General features: G+C 42.7%; 1 protein-coding gene across 4 annotated transcripts in view; it reads left to right on the top strand.

Annotated features, from left to right (window-relative positions):
• ZNF608 (zinc finger protein 608) overlaps positions 1–18,048 on the top strand; it is a 107,969-nt gene extending 89,921 nt beyond the window's left edge. For 2 of the 4 annotated variants that reach the window (XM_040241735.1, XM_040241737.1), the window contains 7 exons: positions 7,238–7,325; positions 7,834–10,273; positions 11,911–12,328; positions 12,901–13,073; positions 14,452–14,605; positions 16,415–16,496; positions 17,051–18,041. In XM_040241735.1, coding sequence (XP_040097669.1) covers positions 7,238–7,325; positions 7,834–10,273; positions 11,911–12,328; positions 12,901–13,073; positions 14,452–14,605; positions 16,415–16,496; positions 17,051–17,057 — 3,362 coding nt within the window. In that variant the 3' untranslated portion in view covers positions 17,058–18,041. Of the gene's footprint in view, positions 1–7,237; positions 7,326–7,833; positions 10,274–11,910; positions 12,329–12,900; positions 13,074–14,451; positions 14,606–16,414; positions 16,501–17,050 lie in introns of those variants that run through there. The other 2 variants (XM_040241734.1, XM_040241736.1) reach the window with 2 other exon arrangements.
• Positions 18,049–21,775: the final 3,727 nt, after the last annotated feature.

Raw genomic sequence — 21,775 nt, 5'->3', positions numbered from 1 at the left:
TAGCCCTTTGGTCCTTTAATCTTTAAGCTCACTGTGCTTTCCTAAAGCTGGACGTTAACACCAGAGCAGTGCGTCTCTGGCGTTTATGACGGGCGGCAGCACACTAGGGTATAAAGTGTTTCATTACACTTCCCCTTGTTAGTGCTGCCCTATCTCCCAACTCCATTGCCTCCACTATTTGTTCAGATAAAGCCCAGTGTTCAGGGTGACTAATCGCAGCACTGTGTTCCAGATGGTTTGATTACAGGATGTGGTTAAAGTGACTCTTCAAACATTCAGCCCAGCGGTAGAGCTCTTTTAAAAAAAAAAAAAAATGAATTTTCTGGCCACGTGACACTCCTGGTCCTGATGCTCTGTATATCTTTAGCAGAGGTAATAGGAAAAAGTCCCTCTGCTCTTTGTCACGTACCTCATTGGCAATCCGATTGTGAATTTAAAATCCCCCCCAGAGTTTGCTTTCCTGCGTAGCTCAGTTGGTAAAGCATCTGCCTGCAGTGCAGGAGACCTGGGTTCAATTCCTGGGGTTGTGAAGTTCCCTTGAAGAAGGAAATGGCAACCCACTCCAGTATTCTTGCCTGGAGAATCCCATGGACAGAGGAGCCTGGCAGGCTACATGGGATCACAAGTGTTGGACGTGACTTATTGCTATCTTTCTTTCTTTCCAAGAATGATAAACTCCACTTTGACCTTTGAAGAAGACCTATCTATAAGGCTGGAAGCTCTGAAGCAGGAAAAATGAATAAGTGTACTAGACAAGACTTGGCTTTTTAAATAGTACCCGTGTTGGACACAATAAAGCCAGCACAACAAAATATGAGAGGGAGGGGATTCAGTACAGAGGAGAGGTGATAAATGTTACCTTGTACAGTAGTCACGTTGTCTAAAAAGAGTAATGTAATATCCTGAATATATGAACTTTATTCTGTATTTAGGAAACTGCATATTGTGACATATTTATTGTCACTCATGTTTCCTCCTAGGGGAGAAAAAAACATATGCACACACACACACATATACATACACACACAGAAGCAAAGAAATGTATAAACCTACAAAGATGGTGCCATAAATGGGTTCCATTTTGGTGTTATTGCAGTGACGCTGTTTCCTGTACAAGTGCACACGCTGGTTGTCCACATGTGGCAGTCTGAATAAGAGGGCCAAGAAACGATGGCAGTGACCAAATTTGGCGTTTGCACTGCTTAGCAAAGACTTCTGCCCCAGGGATGAGGCACTTTAAAGATGCTGCAAGAAGTCTTTAAATTGTAATATAAACAGAGTTTGGCTGATCCACTGGAAAATCAGGCATTTGCCCAGTTCTTGAGGAGACATCTTCACAAATAGCAGAAACAGTAATTCATAAACCATATTTATAACATCTTCAGAGCAAAATCTCTTCACAGAGCGTGCCCATCATCTTTAAACTAGTGGGAGACGATGCTTATTGAAAAAGTATGGTAATTGTGAAAAGAAGACACTGGGTGGCATTCACATCTAGATTTTCTTCAGTCATCATCTGGTAGCCTCTGGGAGTTGAATGGACTCCCTCCATGTGCTGGGCACTGTGCCCACGGGTACGGTAGGTGCGGGACACTGCTCCTGTTTTCAAGGAATGGAGTCTGGTTGGAAGAGACAGGCCTCTTGTATATATGAGTGGAGTAAGTCGTTAAAGGGACCATGTAGTTTACGTTAAAACAGTCTCAGCAGTATTCAAACGGTAAGAGTTTATTTGCTGCTCATCTAGTGTGGACTGAATTCAGTGTTCCTGTTGGATAGGGGTTCTCCTTGTCATAGGCTCCTAGCTAAAGCAGACTGTACCATCCTCTTGTGACCTTCAGAGTCACCATGGTCTCTGTCCCAGCCAGCCAGGAGTGAAGAAATCAGAGGAATGTGCGTGGGAGATTCTTCTGGGCTAATCCTGGCAGTGGCACCTATGAGTTCCTTTGCCTTTTACAGAACTGAGGGACAGGGCTCTATCTAACCCATAGGGAGGCTGAAAAAGCTGCTAGCTGAGGACACATAGGGAAACCATGGATTCTGGGGGCCTCCACCAGGGAGAGCATTTGGATGGAATGTAGTGGGGACCCAGGAGGAAGTAGCCATTTCTTAACGGTGTACGAGGTCTTTGTGTCTGGAGAGAATTCATGGACGAGCAAATGTCAGACTTGGTCTCTGTGTGTTGTCACCTCAGTAGTGTCTGACTCTTTGCGACCCGGTGAACTGTAGCCAGGCTCCTCTGTCCATGGGATTCACCTAGAGTGGATTGCCATGCCCTCCTCCAGGGGATCTTCTCAACGTAAGGATCGAACCTGTGTCTCTTTTCTCTTGCATTGGCAGATGGGTTCTTTACCACTAGCCCTACCTGGGAAGCCCAGTCTCTGGTTCTAATTTATTAGAAGCCTTAACTTGCTTTGGGAATTTGGATGAGTCCATCGTTAAAGTTTTTCTTCCCCCTCAGGGCAGTTAAAAATGTGGTATCAAGAAAGATTGAAGAAACTCGTTTATGCTGGAGGGGGACAAAAGAGGACAACAGGAGGTGAAGGGAGTGTTGACATGGTCACTGTCCTTGCGTGGGTGACAGGCTGTCAAGGGCACTGTCTGTAGGGTATCAGAAGGCACAGCCAGGACCTAGGTCTTCAAAGACAGATTTTAGTTCAGAACCAGGAGCGTCTTTCTAACAAGATGACTAAAAAATAATGGAACAGCCCTAGATAGCAGTGAGAGCTTCTCCAACCCTTACCCCCTGCTCCTTTAGAGTTGTAGCACAAGGGAAAAGGGACACACAAATATGAGGGCCTTGTACCACCCATCGGCCTTTCACCCTTCAGTACCTTGTGACCTGTAGGTTTCTACTCTTATTATTAACTTCACTTTCCATATCACTAGCTCAGGTTCCCAAAGCAAGTCCTTGTTTACTTATCTCTGCTTCAGTTACCTAGAGCAGTCCGATGAGGCCAGGGTTAGGATTACTCGTCTAGGAGCCTGGTTGCCTAAGACTTCCCTCTAAACAGGAACTTTAGGCAGGGCAGTTACTGTGAAAGTCTCATGCTGGGTCTAGTTGAACAAGGTGGGTTAAGGGCCCTACTTTCTAGTATGGGTAATATGCTAACTGTACTTCCACTTCTGGAATAGCAGGTATGCTTATGTTCTATTTGCAGACTTTTAAAAGTATAAAGTCTGGATGGCAACCTATGGCTGATTCCATAGCACTAAATAGATTCCTAGTGTTGTATATACCCTGTAGATGTACAATAAATGCTTAATGGGCCTGACCATCTCTCTGGGATCACTTAACTGCTAAGTATTGACAAGAGGAGATAATAGAACACCGTGAATGTGGAATCCTTATGGGATCTCAGGGCTCTTTTGGCTTGTAGAGGCAGGGAAGGGGCTCGTGTTATAGAACGCAGATCACCTTCTTATTAAAGTGTCTTGTAGTGGTAATGCTTTGTGGGGGTGGCAGCTTAGATTGTGCATTAGGATCTAAGACATACCCTTAATACAAGGAAGAAAACTCTATGTGGGAAGCACACTCAAACCACCAGGTGCTCTTTTTAGCTTTATTTTTTCTTCATTGGTAGTAATCTTAAGATATTTTTCAAATATAAAGTATTACAGGGCAGGCATTATTAGCATTTTGAGAAAAACCATGCCCAGTCTGTGGGTGGGAAAAGTGAAAAGTAAAAATGTTAGCTGCTCAGTTGGGTCCAACTCTTTGGGACTCCATGGACTGTAGCCCACCAGGTTCCTCTGTCTGTGGGATTCTCCAGGCAAGACTGGAGTTGTAGCCATTCCCTTCTCCAGGGGATCTTCCCAACCCAGGGATTGAACCCGGGTCTCCTGCACTGCAGGCAGATGGTTTGCATCTGAGCCACCCAGGAAGCCCGATGTGGGTAGGAAGGGAAGGTGATCAGTCTGGTGGGATACTTGAGACGACAAAGATGAAAAGGACTTGAACAGTGTCCCCAGCACCTGACCAATTGGCAGGATGTTTGAAAGAATAAATGTGCAGTAAAATTCGTTCTTTTGGAATAAATGTCCATTTAATTTTAGTTTATGCGAGAAAAATAACCATACTCAGATTTATAAAATTTGAACTTTTAAAAGGACTCATTTTCGCAAAAGTATAGTCTGTTTTCTATCACCATGGGTTAGAAAGTGTTCAAGATGTGGTGACTTCAAAAAGATAAGTCCTTTATATGCTTTTTTAGAGTTCCGCACTACCTTTGTACTTGGCCCCTCACGATAGGATGTTGTCTGAACATAGACTTCCCGACAAAGAAACAGTACGCTTTGTAGTTTATATGAGAAGCGTTCCTTAAGCCCTCATTCCCATACAGAGCAGATTGGGCCGCATAAACGTGTGCATGCCTGTATTCTGCACGTGAATTCTAGGCTGACATAAATATTCCATGACATTGTGAAGTGGATTGTGCATATAAGGGAAAAATAGAACAAACACACGTATTTAATTAGAGAAACTATTCACATCTTCCCGGGATTAGAGCATTTATTTTGAGCATCTTTTAAAATATGGAGGGGATTCTAGGAAAATTAGCCTACCTTATTGAGGCCCTTTTAGGTTGAAAATGGACATTTTTTAAAAAGAATTTTATTCCCACCAAGTGCTAATAATGGTGATTGTTACTTGTACTTAGATAAGTGTGGTGTCTAGAAACAGTATCAGGAGATGGGAATAGTTTTTGCAGTGTGGAGTTGTTTCGCCTGTGATAGCTTCACCCGATAACCCCACATACTCAGTGATTAACTGCTGCATATTGGGGTCCATCCTTTCCGGCTCCCAGGTTTCCCTTTGTCCTGTTCCAAGACCAGGAATTCGATGCTGAGGATGGTGTGCAGGCTGGTGTGCTTCATGGAGCAACTTTGTGTGGGTCGTGGTGGGAAACTCAGCGCGGTCACGTGGACAGTAGCCTTTCATCACACGGACCAGCCCGCATTGATTTACGCAGCTGGGCAGCCCTCTGTCCCCAAGAGAACCCCGGCTTGGGCAGCGTGCCCCCGCCTCGTGGACGGTCCACCGCTGCGGCAGCCGGGGCCGCCGCCTCTTCCCCCGGCGATACTTCTTTATCCCCAGCCTTTGCTCCGGGCGGCCGCCCTCGGCTCAGCCAATCAGACACTGGCGTTCCCAGCAGGCGCCGGCCAATCCATGGCCAGCATTTGCTGGAAACGCGAAACCCTTAGGGGAAAAGCAATAACAAAAGCCTTTCACTGCAGACAAATGTTAAGTGTCTGTGCAGACTTTTCCTGTTTTTAATTTTATTACTGTAAGAATGGAGGGTTTGTTGTTTCTTTCATGTTTCCTTTCAAGCAATTTTAATTATACATTTGTGCTACATCAGGGACTCAGGAACGCAGTGATTCAGCCTATTGCATCTAAAGCTAAAATGCAGTAACCTTCTGGCAATACAGATATATTCCTGCACTGTAAATATAGCTGAATGCTAAAGAATTTTAAGCAGCTGCAAAGGTCTTTGACACCACACACAGTGCCCCAGAGAGCAGATGATGAGAAAAGCAGCTCCGTCTTCCCCTTTGCCTGGTCTCCACCCCTCCCTTTTCCTGAAGGGTTGTGCTCATAAAGAATCCTTTCCTCCAATTCTTCTGTCTTGTGCACATTTTTACCAAATGCCTAATTACCACTGACTCTCATCTCAATAAGCATTTTTATACTCAATGACTTGAGTGTTTTTTTTTTTTTCCTGTGAAGGAATTAGAATGGAATCAACTATGATTTGAGGAAATGCTTACTTTCCTTCATGTAATCCCCCGCCACCACCACCACCATTGATATAGTGAGTAAATTCAGCTGTCACCTAAGTAATAGTAACACAGACCATATGGGAAACAATTTTTAAATCTCTTTTTGGGACTTTTGAAAGAAATCCTTTCTTCCCCACTACTTGAGTCCCAACTATCCAAATATTTTACCTGCTATTAAAGACATTGCCAAGGAAATGAGTCTTACCTTGTGAGGTGTCCCTTACCACAAAGGAGTTCAATATAAGTTCTCTGCAGAATTCAAATATCAGTGAGCAAGTGTGTAAACCAGCTAGAAATAGACTTTGAGTATTATCTCTTGGTGTTTCCAAGGAAGAAGGGAGACTGGTGGTTTATAGAAACTAAGACACACTTACTTTATTTCTTTACCCTAATAGTTTATGTATGTCTCAAAAGCAAAATCTAAGCAAAATCTATCTCCTTTTAATGTGTGCTTTTAAAGAAATGAGTTGTTTTTTATTTTTATTTTTTTAAGGCACTTGTCCTCTGGAGAAATAAAGAGGATGTTATATTTTGTTTCCCTCTGACATTTGGTATACTAAGTGCACTTAAGTTTAGTAATTCACAGATGCAGTGCTAAATTAAATTGTCTGTCTGCAAAGCAGTTGGGAAAAGCAGAATGGCTTGCAGGAAACAAGTGTGTTGGTTTTGAGGGTTGTGTTTTTTTTTTTTTTTTTTTCCTTATCCTCTGTGGCAAATGCTTACTAAAGCTGATTCTAAAGATAACCCCAAGAGCAAACCTATTGTGTACATATATTTTCTTAAGAGGGCTATTTTAGGAGTCCTTAATATGAAACAAGACCAAACAGTGAAATAGATACCATACTAAGGCTAATTCTTGTCTCACAAAGCCAGAGAGGAGAGGATTGGGAAAAATAAATCCTAGCTGATTGTCTCCTATCTGAACTCCAAGCTCCCTCTTGCATGCACATCGTTTTTTTCCCTAAATAAAAATCACCATTATTTTATATTATTGAATTGGAAACAAAACCGACTCCTTTCAGTCACTTTCTGTTTCAAGCACTGGTAACTGGCGCTTAGTTTTTGTTGGCTGCTTGCCAAACGAAAGCAATTATGTGTAATAATAGAAAAATTAAGAGGTGAGTGTTGCTGTTTTACAGCAGGACATGGCAAAAACCATTTCCTTCTGTCAGCAGTATCTTGATTACCCTCTCACACACAGCCTTACCCTGTTGTACCACACAAGTATGCTCATGCACACACACACACACACACACACACACACACACACACACATGATTTCCTGTGGGTTTTTGCTTGAGGTCACTGAAACCAGAAAGAGGAAGGATGCAAACCACAGCTTTTGAAAGCAAATGAGAATAGAGCTTTGCTGGTAAAAAGAATAGTGATAATAAATGAACTGGAAATAGGGTAATTTGTGCTAACCTTGGTCCTTCTTCATCCCCCACTCCTGCAGGTGTCCTAGTGGTCAATGTCACGTGGAGGAACAAGACTTACGTAGGGACCTTACTGGACTGCACCAAGCACGACTGGGCCCCTCCCAGGTAGGCACGGGGCCTTTGATTTCAGCCTCTGTCTTTCTCTCCTCTTTCCTCTCCTTCCCCTCTCCTTCTCTTTGCAAGGACACTACAGAGAGAGATTAATAATACTTGAAAGTCAGTTTGTAATTGAAACCAAGCAAAAGAGCAATGAGCAATTCAGGATTGAACACAATAAAATGCAGATGCCACATTGCTTGTTTTTTGGGTGATCGCTATTTCCTGCCCCTCCTTTATTTCCTTTGTTTTCTTTTTTTGTCAATATGGGAATTTGAACTGCATTGGAAACTTAGCTACCTGAGCTGGTTTCCTGAGGAAGACCATAAGCCATTGGTAGCCTGATCTGTCGTAGGTATTGAAATTGCCAGTGGAAGAACTGGGTGTCTTTTCCTCATCTGGGCCCAGCCCTCAAGCTGCTGGGGTGTTGACTGCTCTTTACTACACTGCGTGCTTTGTGATTTCACCTGGCTCCTTTGGAAACGCTCGTTTTGACGGCTGTTACTTGCCTCCCTAGGTTCTGCGAGTCACCAACCAGCGACCTGGAGATGAGAGGGGGCCGAGGCCGAGGGAAAAGAGCAAGGTCTACCGCGGCTGCCCCGGGCTCGGAGGCCAGCTTCATAGAGTCCAGAGGGCTGCAGAACAAGAACAGAGGGGGTGCCAATGGGAAGGGGAGGCGGGGCAGCCTCAACGCCAGCGGGCGGAGGACACCCCCGAATTGTGCTGCTGAGGACATCAAAGCCAGCCCCTCTTCCACCAACAAAAGGAAAAACAAGCCTCCGATGGAGCTAGACCTGAACTCCAGCTCTGAGGACAGTAAGCCCGGGAAGCGTGTCCGCACAAATTCCAGAAGCACTCCCACCACCCCTCAAGGGAAACCAGAGACGACTTTTTTGGACCAGGGCTGTTCTTCTCCTGTGTTGATTGATTGTCCCCACCCAAACTGCAACAAAAAGTACAAGCACATCAACGGCCTCAGGTACCACCAGGCTCATGCCCACTTAGACCCAGAGAACAAGCTGGAGTTCGAACCAGATAGTGAGGACAAGATCTCAGACTGTGAGGAGGCCTTGAGCAATGTGGCGCTGGAATGCAGCGAGCCAAGCACAAGTGTGTCAACTTATGAGCAGGTGAAGGCGCCAGTGTCCCCTGGCTCAGGGAACCCCCCCGGCACCCCCAAGGGAAAGAGAGAGCTCCTGAGCAACGGCCCAGGTTCTGTTATTGGAGCGAAGGCTGGGAAGAATTCTGGCAAAAAGAAGGGTCTTAACAATGACCTCAATAATCTTCCAGTCATCTCCAACATGACAGCCACCTTAGACAGCTGCTCAGCAGTGGACGGCAGTTTGACTGTGGAAATGCCCAAACTGGAAGCAGAAGGATTAATTGACAAGAAAACTTTGGGAGAGAAAGAAAAGGGCAAAAAAGCCAATTGCAAAATGGACAAAAACCTCTCTAAACTTAAAACTGCCCGGCCCATTGCCCCTGCCCCGACTCCCACACCCCCGCAGCTAATCGCTATTCCCACTGCAGCCTTTCCAAGCACCACTACGGGGACCATACCTGGACTGACCACAGTTGTTCAGGCCACACCAAAGAGTCCTCCGTTAAAACCCATTCAGCCAAAGCCCACAATTATGGGGGAGCCCATCACCGTGAACCCAGCCCTCGTGTCACTCAAGGACAAAAAGAAAAAGGAGAAACGAAAGTTGAAGGACAAAGAAGGGAAAGAGACGGGGAGCCCGAAAATGGATGCAAAGCTGGGCAAACTCGAGGATGCCAAGGGGACTGGGAAAGATTTATCTGGACATTTTTTAAAGGACCATCTCAGCAAGAATGAAGGGCTGGCAAATGGACTGTCCGAGTCTCAAGAGAGTCGGATGGCTAGTATCAAAGCCGAGGCTGATAAGGTTTACACTTTTACAGACAACGCTCCCAGCCCTTCCATCGGGAGTGCCTCAAGGATGGAGTGCAGCACTTTGGTGAACGGACAGGCGCCCATGGCCCCGCTGCACGTGCTGACCCAGAACGGAGCCGAGAGTTCTGCGGCCAAGACTAGCAGCCCTGCCTACTCAGACATCTCCGATGCTGCTGATGACGGTGGTTCTGACAGCAGGTCAGAGGGCGTGAGGTCGAAGACCAGTTCCCCATCAGATATACTCTCTAGTAAGGACGGCGCTGCGAAAGGACATTCTTTAACAACAGCTCAATCATCTCAAATGAAAGAGTCCCACTCTCCCTATTACCATGGCTACGATCCTTATTATTCTCCCAGTTACATGCATCCTGGGCAAGTGGGCGCCCCTGTAGCTGGGAATGGCGGGAGCACACAGGGGATGAAGATCAAGAAGGAGTCTGAGGAAGAGGCAGATAAGAAAGACAAGGCAGAGCAGCTCGAGGCTAAGAAAGTGGACCATAATCCTGCATCCTTACAGCCTCAGCACCAGTCGGTGATCACCCAGAGACACCCGGCCCTGGCTCAGTCACTGTATTACGGCCAGTATGCCTACGGGCTCTATATGGACCAGAAGTCTCTGATGGCCACCAGCCCTGCCTATAGACAGCAGTATGAGAAGTACTATGAGGACCAGAGGCTGGCAGAGCAGAAAATGGCCCAAACTGGGAGAGGAGACTGTGAAAGGAAAAACGAGCTCCCTTTGAAAGAGCTGAGCAAGGAGGACAGTAAACAGAAAAACATGCCATCGGCCACAGTCTCAAAAGCTCCCTCTACTCCGGAGCCTAACAAAAACCATTCTAAACTAGGGCCGTCAGTGCCTAATAAAACTGAGGAGACAGGTAAATCGCAGCTTCTCTCCAGTCACCAGCAGCAGCTTCAGGCCGACAGCTTCAAAGCTAAGCAGATGGAAAACCACCAGCTTATTAAGGAGGCTGTAGAAATGAAATCTGTCATGGACTCTATGAAGCAGACAGGTGTAGACCCAACCTCGAGATTTAAACAAGTAAGATTGGGGAGCGTGGCCCCCACAGGGAGAGAGCAGCCTGAGATTTGTACATGGCTGGTCTTGATCTGGTTAGAATTCTTCACAGGAAATCAACCAAGGGTTCCTTAGGCTGGATTTCTCTTCTCTTGAAAAGTGTTTTAAGTGACTCTCTCAGGATTTCTTGTGTACCTCTGAAATGTACATTGATCACTATTTCCTAGTCACATGGTGTAGTAAAAAGAATCTTGGCCATGTGCTTTGCAGATTCTTGTTCCCTGCCTTAACTGATTCTGATGTCCCTTATTGTCTTACTGAGTCCAGAGTGAGGGAATTCTATCCTGTGGTGGCTGAGGTCCCTTCTAACTCCAAGATTCTGAGTCTGAGAACTCAAATAATTTGTTCTTTTACATTTCCAAATTTATTTTGGCATCTTCTGGGGATATTTAAGACAGGGTCCTTAAATTCACATTTCCTACTTAGCTTTTTAATGAAACTTGGAGTGTCTTGAGGCATCTAGACTTCTGTTTTATGCGCTACATGAAGGGCCTCAAAGCAGGGATCAGTGCCTCTCACTTGTGAGGAGAGATAAGGGGATGGTCCCAGAGCCCCGCGGTCGGCCAGCCTGAGGTTAAATGTGCCGACACCTGAAAATCGGTCACCGTGAAACCACACGTGTGCTAGCATTTTCTGTCACGATTCAGACGTCCTGTCTCAACTGTAGTCTCAGAAGTATTAATTCTAGTATTTCCCAGCACCCCAGCCCTCACTTAGAGGGGCATATAGAGGTCCCCGGTGAATCAGAGCAACAGAATCCTTTCTTCATGCTTATTTCTGCCCCCAAATTGGGCCTTAACCCTAAGCACCCAGTGGGTTTGTAGCATGAATGGGATGGGTTGCAGGGGAGCCACAAAGACTATTTTAAAGACCCTCAGTTTCTCCACTTCTGGAGTCGAATCAGGCTGTGACATCACAGGGCTGCATTAGCACTGTACAATTGCAGGGGGGTGGGGTGTGTGTTATGGATGCCTTTGTTTCCTAGTAGTAAAGCCATAATGTGTGGTGTTAATTTTTAATTTTGTTTTGTTTAATGAAACGATCTGGTTTATATTCAGCCTTGGCTGCAGTAGATGGAAAAAGTGTATTAGGAAACCAAGAGTTTTCCCCTCTAAATGATGTTAATTGATATAATTACTTAAGCTATATTAAAACTTAAACAGTAGGTAAAACTTATTATAATATCAGCTTGAGTTTTTTATATTCTTTTTACCTATGCAAGATAGTAAGGGAAAAACAAGAGTTAGGTTGAGTATGTCTGAGGGTGTTATTTAATGTTAAGAATTGACATTAACACCCCAGGTCTGAATTCCAGCCAAGCTTAGTTTTGAAGCCCAGCTCCACAAACTGAGCAGCATTCTGACCCTGATATTACTTGAGCTTTAAGAGCTTTGTTTTTGTTTTCTGTAAAAGAGATTATTAATCATGCCAGCCTTAGACATCATTCCTTTGTAAGAGGAGGCAGTATAGCTCACAGGGTAAGCATATAAATAAATATTACCTTAGTATTAGAAGTAATAGTAATAGTGCTGTCATGGCGATGAATGAATTTTTCTTAAAAATGTTAATTTAATTTTAATAAGTCTTTTTCCCAAAACCAGGATCCAGATACAAGGACATGGCATCATTATGTATACCAACCCAAATACCTGGATCCGCAAAAGTCAGAAGAACTTGATAGAGAAAAGAAATTAAAAGAGGATAGTCCCAGAAAAACCCCCAACAAAGAGAGTGGTGTGTCCAGCCTTCCTGTATCGTTAACAAGCATCAAAGAGGAGCCCAAAGAGGCCAAACGTCCTGATTCTCAGTCCTTGGATGAGGGCAAACTGAAAAATGATGATCGGAAGACTCCCGTGAACTGGAAGGACTCTCGGGGAACCAGAGTGGCTGTCTCCTCGCCCATGAGTCAGCATCAGTCCTACATACAGTACCTGCATGCTTATCCTTACCCGCAGATGTACGACCCCAGCCACCCTGCATACCGGGCCGTTTCTCCCGTCCTAATGCACAGTTACCCTGGTACGTGTCATGGGTTCTCACTGTATTGGAGGGAAGAGGCTTTGTTCAAGTACTAGCTGTTGTAAACTCTGGATAAATTAGAGGCTTCAAGAGTGACATTGTTTGGCTTGTTTTTAATGCTATTTAAAGATGTCCCTAAGGTGAAACGGAATTAATGGCAGATTTTTTTTTAGATAAAATGTCAAACTAGCTGTAGTTTCCGTAGGATCTGATGGTCTGTTGTAAGCTATGAGACTGACAGATAGTTTATTGCCTAGGAATACATTCTGAACACTTACTGTCATAATCATTACAGTTACTGTTCTTTTGTCTTAATTGCGCACATAAACAGATGAAATGGCTGTAAGCTCGTTCTCTTTTAGAACCTCTGATCATCAGGATGGGTTAACTGGGAGAAGAGAATCGGAGAACCTCGATACAGTTTAAAGATGATATAGCCCATTCTTAATGGAATATTCCCTATTTTTAAGATCTCCGACTCTTATCCCAAATTCATGTAACCCAAATGGTTTGTTGTTTTTGTTTAAAGATGTCGTTCGTAACTTGATGTGGCATTTGTTGTGTGTCTGCAGGGGCCTATCTCTCTCCAGGATTTCATTATCCTGTTTATGGGAAGATGTCAGGGAGAGAAGAGGCAGAGAAAGTCAATACCAGCCCTAGCATCAACACGAAAGCAGCCACTGAATCGAAAGCACTGGATTTGCTCCAGCAGCATGCCAACCAGTACCGCAGCAAGTCTCCTGCCGTAAGCTCCCTTTTGTTGTCACTTACTTAAAAGCACTGTGCTTTAGGGGGAAAGGGGACAAGCAAGAGAACGGTCTTGAAATATAAATGGCTTTGGAACCCAGCTGTGATTTAAGAACGCTGTTTTGTTTTGTGTTGTTTTCTAATAAGGAAAGAATGGCATGTTCAAAATAAGATGCTTTCACACACGAGGGGAAAAAATGTTAAAGCATGTATGGTAGTAGCAGCCTCTTCTGTTGGAAAATCTGTTACCTTGCTTACCCAGGAGGATGCTAGTCAGCCAGACATTGAAATTCATAGGAACGAACCTTCAGTGCAAAATACTTCTGATGCACTCGTGTGCTGCTGAGTCACTTGGCTAAAGTCACTTGGCTAGAGTCACTGCATCCATTCTGCTTCAACATTGACTCCTCCACACATCCCTGTAACTCTGCTGAGGTGATTCAGACATATATCTTTGTGAAAGATGGCTCTGCTTCCCCACCCCCTGCAAAGAAAGTCCCAGAGACTATTGGGAAGAGAGAAAATAGGAAGGATGTGGTAGTTCTGGTCTAGAAAAAAGAAGGTTGGAAAGATTAAATATAGGCTTTGTGATGTGTATCTGAGTGTGTCTACCTGAAACTCTAAAGAAGCTTAAAAAAAAATGATTTATGCATCTTTAACTGTGAGCGCTCCTTCTAGTATAACGTTTTGTTTTTTTTTTTCAAGTAAGAAAAAGAGCTTTAGTGAAAGGCTGATTAAGTTCAAATGGGTAAAAAATGTCTCAGAAACACAGGATCCTCAGTCAAATTATGATTTTAGAGGACTGGAGCTTCTCTGAGTGTTCAAAGATGGAAAGATTTTGGAATTCTTCCAGAGGGACAGGGCAATGGTTTCATGTGCTTGATACTGATGTGATATATAATATTAGGATGTGTGTTCCCAATGGAGCCCAATATAAAGATAGGTTTAGAATTGTGAGATAAATTCTCCTCACAAAATGTAGTTAAAATAGAAGAGTCATCAGAAAACTTGACCTTAAAGAGGTCTCTGCAACACCTTCTCCTTAATCCCTACGTGAAACTTGTTTTTAGGAAGAAATTGGGTCAATTCTAACCCTGCAATTATGAATGGGAATAGAGAGGTCCTCTTATTTCAGTCATTTGAGGAAAACATTGATGTTGCTTTGGCGCAGAGCAGGACTATAGTGTTGGCTTAATTCCAATTGAAATGCACGTCTTTTGAAATGATTTACCATTAGTAAAGAATTTCTAAGAGTCTGTGTATTTACTTTTTTAATATTAGAAGCACCCACTGCTGAAGGGGCCAGGGAGGTTTACTACACCCCTCCAAATTGTTGCTCAAAGGATTAAGGGGAATGTCTGTCTTTTCTTTTGCAGCCTGTGGAAAAGGCCTCAGCTGAGCGGGAGCGGGAAGCCGAGAGGGAGAGGGACCGCCACTCCCCCTTTGGCCAGCGGCACCTGCATACTCACCACCACACCCACGTGGGCATGGGGTACCCACTCATCCCTGGGCAGTATGACCCTTTCCAAGGTCAGCAGCTCCATTCTCCTTGTGCCTTTGTTCATCCTGCTTTGAAAAACAGTTGCCAAAACTGCCTTTCTTGTCTTCAAATAAAAAGGTTGAGCTTTGAGTTAATTAGCTCTGGGGTGGGATTTTAACACTTCTTTCCTGGTATAGCCTTGGGACACAGCTAAGGCTATTCCCACATCTGTGTGTTCTGATGAGACGTGAAGTGGCTCCCACTTAACAATTGTTGCTTATTGATGTTATTGGTGGTAGGCAGTGTCTGGGGCACTGAATATAACAATCAGAAGATCAGATAGCTGCTTCAGGAAAACTGTGGAAGACAGGGAGGAGGGATGGTGGGAGGCTTTGGGGAAATGACTTCCCTTGATCTCTTCAAGCCTCCAAGTTGCTCCTTTTCCCAAGGAAGTAATGGGAGTCGTGTGGTCAGGGTCAACGCTTTTATAACCTAATTCTGAGACTTCCAGCCCTTTGCTACTGAAACTTGTAGTAAAGAGGAGAAACTGACATGAGGAACCACGGACAGTTTGTGGTCCTAGCTTTGTCAGCTCATGGCCTGGGCAGAGAGTGGCAGTATGTTTACCAGTAGAGGACTTGCTAGGACCGTGCTGTCTTAGCTTTGACTGCAGTAACAAAATACCATAGGCTCTATGGCTTTAAACAACAGAAATGTATTTCCTCATAGTTCTGGAGGCTGATAGTCTGATACCAGGGTGCCAGCATGGTTGATTTCTGGTGAGAGAGCTCTCCTCTGGGCTTGTAGATGGTCACCATCTTGCTTCTGTGTTCCTGTGACTTCTTGGGGGACCAGGAGGTACGGGGAAGAGAGTTACTATCTCTTCTTTAAGGACACTAATCCTACAAGATCAGGGCCTTACCCCTAGGACCTCATTTAACCTTAATTACTTCCCGTATAGGTCCAAATACAGTCACTTTGGGGGTTAAGGCTTCCATGTAGGAATTTTGGAAGGATACAGATTGAACTGTGGACAAGTATCTGCTAGCCAGGTTCCTTCTTATTCTGCTGCCTGAAAAAGAGATAATACGTTTGAAGGTATTTCCAAAAGTAGGAAGTGCTGTCCAAATGTGAAAGGGTCATTTTAATTTATTCATTCCATGTTACTTGGTGTCAAATAGTGGTGTTAAAGAAACCGTAGAGAACATAGAAGGAGTCATTTCCTCAGGGTTTACTTTATTTCCCCTACCTTTTTTCCATGATTGTTTTCTATAGAATTTAAAAGAATTTCCTGTTAGGCAACTTCATGCCATTTGGATCTATTATATTCTCTTACTGCTCCTCTGCTCTTGCAGGGTGGAAGTTAAGACTGTTTCTAAGTTCAATTCAGTGATTCCATGTACCTTATGGGATGCATTGTGTTCAGTCACTGGGGAAAACGTTAAAGTGATAAAAGTTATTATGAAAGTATTGTATTCTAAGCAAATAGCGTGTCGCTCCTGTAATTCACTGTGACTTTTGATTCCTGTTGTTACCTGGTACCTATTATTTCTCCTGGGCTTCCTATTCAGAAATGCGTGCAAACCATTTAGCACCATGCAGAGCCAGAGAGATGGAATGCTGTATTCTCTTTGAATAGCTATTAAGAAAACCACAGAGTATTCAATGAAGAGATGGATTCTGGTTAGACCAAGCAGTTTGTAGTCTGTCCTTGCTACATGAAACATTTCGTGTGTGTGTGTGTGTGTGTGGGTGTGTGTGAGATTGCTACTCACTGGTCTGCAACCTTTCACCATTGGACCTGCATCTACTCTGAACCTTTCTGAAAATCACAGAACCCTGCATTTTTCCCCCATTAGGCTTGACCTCTGCTGCCCTCGTTGCCTCTCAGCAGGTGGCTGCACAGGCATCTGCATCAGGAATGTTTCCTGCACAAAGAAGGTAATAGCATCATATTTTGAATCAGTTTTCTAGATAGATACATCGTAATGGGTGGGAGGAAACAAGTGTAGGCTTTTTTAGACCAAAAACTTAGCTCCTAAGGGTTTCATACTGTTGTAGTGAATGTACTTATTACGTCACCATGTTTCAGATGCAGCTTCTATACCATGAACCTCATTTTTATAGCTGTAATGTACATTAGTAATTAACTGATCTGTTTCTTAAACAGTTGAAACTTTCTTAAGTTGTCTTCAATGCTTTGTTAAAACTCCCTTTGTTTTATTTTGTTTAAAAATGAAGTTGCAACTGAAGGAATTTACTCTCCTAGTGCTAAAGCAATGTTTGTTCTTTGATATTTTCAGTTACTGCTCAAGTTGTTTTAAAAAGGAAAATAATTTATTTTTCATGTTGTATATCATTACCCTTGTGTTCATTCACTTTCTCTGGGATTGAATTCCTTGAATTGAACAGGATTAAAATGTCTGTTGGTCTTAGAGTTTTCTTATTTTCAGTGTCAAATGTGGATGGAACTAAAGTTTTCTTTTCTTTTGCAGAGAATAACAAGATTGGAAATGTATGTTGTCATGTGACTGGATCACATGGGGAAGCGCTTTATACAGACATCAGTTCCATGGTGTTAATTTGAAATGCCTTAATGGCAGGCAAAAACCAGTCATTTCATTTTTGTAAATTACAGATTTTATCACAGAGTAACAAATGTTGCTGTAATTAAACTTCTGTTTTATATATATATACGTATACATATATGTATATATACATATATATATATATATTCTTTACTTTTTGTATCAGTAACCAGGCTCGCACACACAGGGTCTGCTGCCGAGTCGCAAACCACTCAGTAAAGGAGATAAAAAATGTATTTGTCGAGTTGGAAAGTGTTAGCCTCAGAAGGCTGCTTACTTTCTTTTTTTTTGTTTTTGCTTTTCAATTGTAAATAAATAATGTTATGTATCAGTGTGCCTGAACCTTGCATATCTTTCATGTAATTCCTATAAACCCCTCAGAAAGGCTAACTGTGATGATGACACTTTGGTACAATTTAGATGTCTATATGGTGGCTCCTGTTAAGATGCATCAGTGTAAAATGTTCCTATAGTCACTGTTTGTACTTGTGTATTGTGGAAAAAATACTTTTGGAAGGCATGGGGTTGCCAGTACCACAAAAACTGTGTTGTATATAATGTAAAGATTAAAGTGGGGAAATAATGAGCATCTGTGAATAATGAGGTGTCATTTTTGATAATCTTGAATGGCAAATAACCCAATAGCCTGCATACCAGAGACATCTGTGATTGTTCTATTACTTGAATAGTCCTGCAGTTTTTTTGTTTTTGTTTTTTTTTTTTAATGTTTACAATTATCCAGTTTTAGAAGAGAGAGACTTTAACGCCATTGCCTGGTTACTTGTTTTATGCTGTAATCTAGTTTATTTTATGTAAAATGTATATTGAATGCTTTCCTTTTTTATACCTGCCTTAAATAATTTGGCAATCAGAATTAAAAAGGTTTTTTTTTTATATATATATAATGGCTTCTTGTCTGTCTCATGTTATTTTTAGCTGGCTGATAATAATATTTATTTTCAAAGAACAGTTCCTTAATCTCTATGAAGGTCCAGTGTGTTAAGATATAGTACAGAGATATTAACTTTTCTTATATGATACCCAAGTTTAACAGCCAAATAGTGGATTTAATTCAGTGCATATATGTATCTTTATTGGGTATTTACTCTAAACATGAAATGTAGTATCACTACAGATTTCAGGTTTCTGTGGTATGGAATGATAATTCCAAAAATGTTGGTCTTGTGGACATGTGGACAGTAGGTAAAATGTATGAAAGGTTAGTCAGCTGGCCATTTGATGGACCTGTCATGAAATTGTTTTACTGGCATACATTATGCTGAATATACAGAATTAACTGCTTCCTTACTTTTTTTCCTTTCTTTGCTTCCCTCCTTCCCTTTCTCTCTCCCTTCTTCTCAGCAAATGCTGTCTGAGCACCTACCTTATCCCAGGCACTGTACAGGGTGCTGGGTTACAGCCATGAACAAAATTCCTGTTTGCATTTTCTAGTAGGTCTGGGTAAGCATAATAAAGCGTGTAAGGAATATGCGGAATATGTTAGATGGTTGATAAATGCCCTGGAGAAAAACAAAGTCTGGGAGTGGGCCTGAGGGATTTGTGGGTGTTTGCAAATAGAGTGATGGGGAAAATCTCTCTCAAGGAGATGAGGAAGCAGCCCTGTGCGTCTCCGGGGAAAGCACTGCACTGGGGTATGCAGAAGCGGAGCCAAAGCCCTAAAAGTGGGGATGTGCCTCAGGTGTTTGACTGGTTGATGCTTCATCCCAGCTGTAAGTTTTAACGATTTTACTCTAATTGCTAATGATGGTTCCTAAGCTGACAGATTTTGTCTTGGTGTATTTCGGTTAGTTCTGCTGAGGGGCCTTTGCTTCACATAGGAATAGACATTTGCAATCAAAAATACTTGCTCTATTTTTGGAAGTCACCTAAAAACAGTTTTTGTTATGAATATCATCCACCATTTTTTGTGGTGTTTTATCCCTATGCTTCAGAGGATTTCACCTATTTTTCCTCATTCTTTAAATTTATCAAATTTTTTCAGTTCTTAGACCACATCTTGATGTGTCCTTGAAGACCTAATGTAATTTGTCTTATTTCGGTTAAACAAGTATGATTTCTCTGTTCAGAATATCATTTGAAGTGTGACTTTTGGTTGCCTACATGTTGCCTCAGTTCTAGAACTGACTGAACAATTCACTGTCAACACAGAACCAGAACTGAGGTCAACTTACATCTTCACCAGCTGCATTATGATGTTCCTGGTGGTGGCTGGGGAATCCTGTGGATTCCTGGTGGTTTTCCTGCCTTTAGTAATAATAAAAGTCATATGGAAGTTCATCTCATCTGAGCTATACAGAAGTAGATATATGCTTATTATATAGGCTTTTAATTATACTTCTAGTTAGGTGCCTAAATAGATAGGATATAAACATGGACCTCAGACCATGCTTAACTCTTCTACTGTAATAAACAGGAGTGCTGAGGAGTCCTGATAAATACAAAGAGGTATATGACCAAAGGCACATTGCCACTTAAATAGACTCTCCCCCCAGGCTCTTACTGGAACATTATTCATGACTGGTTTCCATTAATCACTGAATGAAGTTTTGTTTCTTCCCCTTTCTGTTACAGTGTTGTCCCTGCTGAAGACAACATGAATCGCCAAAGGCCAGAGCTTGTTTATATTATGTGTGCCATTTCTCTGGCTGAGTACATAGTCAGTACTGAATGGTAAATTAAAGATTCCCAAAAGGCAAGCCTTCTTGGCTCTATTATATTACTATGATGAATCTGCCATTAATACGGTTCTAATTGTTTTACTTTTATAGACATAAAATCATTCCCCTTAGTGACTAATAATAGGGTTTATTGATTTTACTAAACATTATTCATTCCAGGCCTGCTCATATCAACTTGTCCTGAACATATGCAAAAAGCCTGCAGTGCTAACACAGTGCAAATTAACTTCATGGAGAAATGAGACTGAAGAGTTGTTTACAACTGTGGTCCCAGCGAATACAGAATATTAAAAACAAGGTAATAGGCTCCATATAGAACCATTTGTTCCTAGATTAGGATCTCAGATGGCTTTTTCATGGAAACTTGCCATTGATGTTCAGCCGAGGTCATTAGCACTTACTGAGTAAAAAGGCTGGCCTTATGTATTCACCCTGACTGTGACCCTGATTTAGTGTGGTTTCAGCCCAAGGGTCTGAAAGTAACCAGAATGAATAGCTCTGATTGATACAGGATAAAACAGCAGTTTAAATGATAATTACTGGTCATTTCATTCCCTCCCTGACTCTGAAAGAGACAAGACAGGCAAAGCCATTTATTACTGTTTTTGTCACTAACCACAGTCATCCATTCCCTGCTTCCTGCAGAAGCTTGAGTCATAAATGTTGTTTGCTTTCAGTTAACTTTAGGAGAGAAAACAGAGTGAAACCCACTATTAGCAGCGCCTCCGTCATAGTTTCTTTTTTATTTTTCTTAACGGAATCACTCTCTAAAGCAGGAGTTCCCAGCCTTGGCACTATGGACATTTTGGACAGTTAGGGGACGTGTTCTTTGTTAGGGACTGAGGGTAGGGGCTGAACTGTGTATATTGTAGGGTGTTGAGCTAGGCTCTACCCACCCGATGCCAGTAGCAACTTCTAACCACCCCACTCTAGGCTGTGACAGCCAGCTGGTCACATGAAATTCAGATCTCCTGCCCACCTCCTCTCCCACAGATAGACAGCTGTGCCCACCTCCTCTCCCACAGATAGACAACTGTGCCTTCTTGGTTTTTGTTTCTTTAGAAGATATAAAAGCCAGCTGTGATGCCTGGTAATCTCATGAAAGTATAGTGGGGCTGCTCATTTGCCCAACATAGGCCCGATCTTCTAAAAACAGAGTTGGATGATCTAGGTTTTAACCTAATAATTAGTAGATTTTATAGACTAAAAATGAATTCAATCTAAAACCCATGTCTGAGGGCTGAATTTGACTCACAGCACCTCAAATTGGAAAATGCACTTGATGTATGTTATAAAAAATCCTCACACTAGCTCTCTAAAATACGTATTATTTTTCCCTGGAATGAAGACATTCCAGTTAGAAAACCTGGAGAAAGGAGTCATTCTTAAGTGGTTGCTGGGATTGAACTCAGATTTCCTTCCTACAAAGAGTACCATTTGATTCATGTACAGAAATACACTTAGGGAGCTTTTCCAGATGCGCTATACATTTTGGTGAAGATTTTTTTTTTTTTTTAAACTTAGACATTTGAAAATAAAATGAAAGAAAACATGACAGACCTGGAAATTGAGAGGAAATAAAGCTCTCCAGGGCCCTCGTGAACACAAGACACAGACGGTGCCCCCGAGTGTGGTCCAGTTCACAGTCCAAGTTTATGGCCAGGTGAATGGTGGCCTGACCCCCTGCGGTCATTCTCATGGAACAATGAGTAGCAGGTTCATGTGGGGCCAGACTCCTTACCTGGGTCCATAGCAGAAATGACTGACCATTCCAACTCCCCAGCTTCACATGGGTGAGATCCCACCGAGTTCTCAGCCCAGCTCTCCAGGCAGCTGCTAAACATGGACCAAAGTTAACACACAAAATAAAGTTAAGTTTGGCATCCCTCTGAGAAACAGGTCTTGAGTGACGGAATCATGACCTTGTGTCTTT

The sequence above is a fragment of the Oryx dammah genome, unplaced genomic scaffold (assembly GCF_014754425.2).
Source record: "Oryx dammah isolate SB20612 unplaced genomic scaffold, SCBI_Odam_1.1 HiC_scaffold_5, whole genome shotgun sequence".
Lineage (NCBI taxonomy): Eukaryota > Metazoa > Chordata > Mammalia > Artiodactyla > Bovidae > Oryx > Oryx dammah.
Note: the sequence above shows the minus strand (reverse complement) of the source record. Positions and strands in the feature narration are given on the sequence as shown.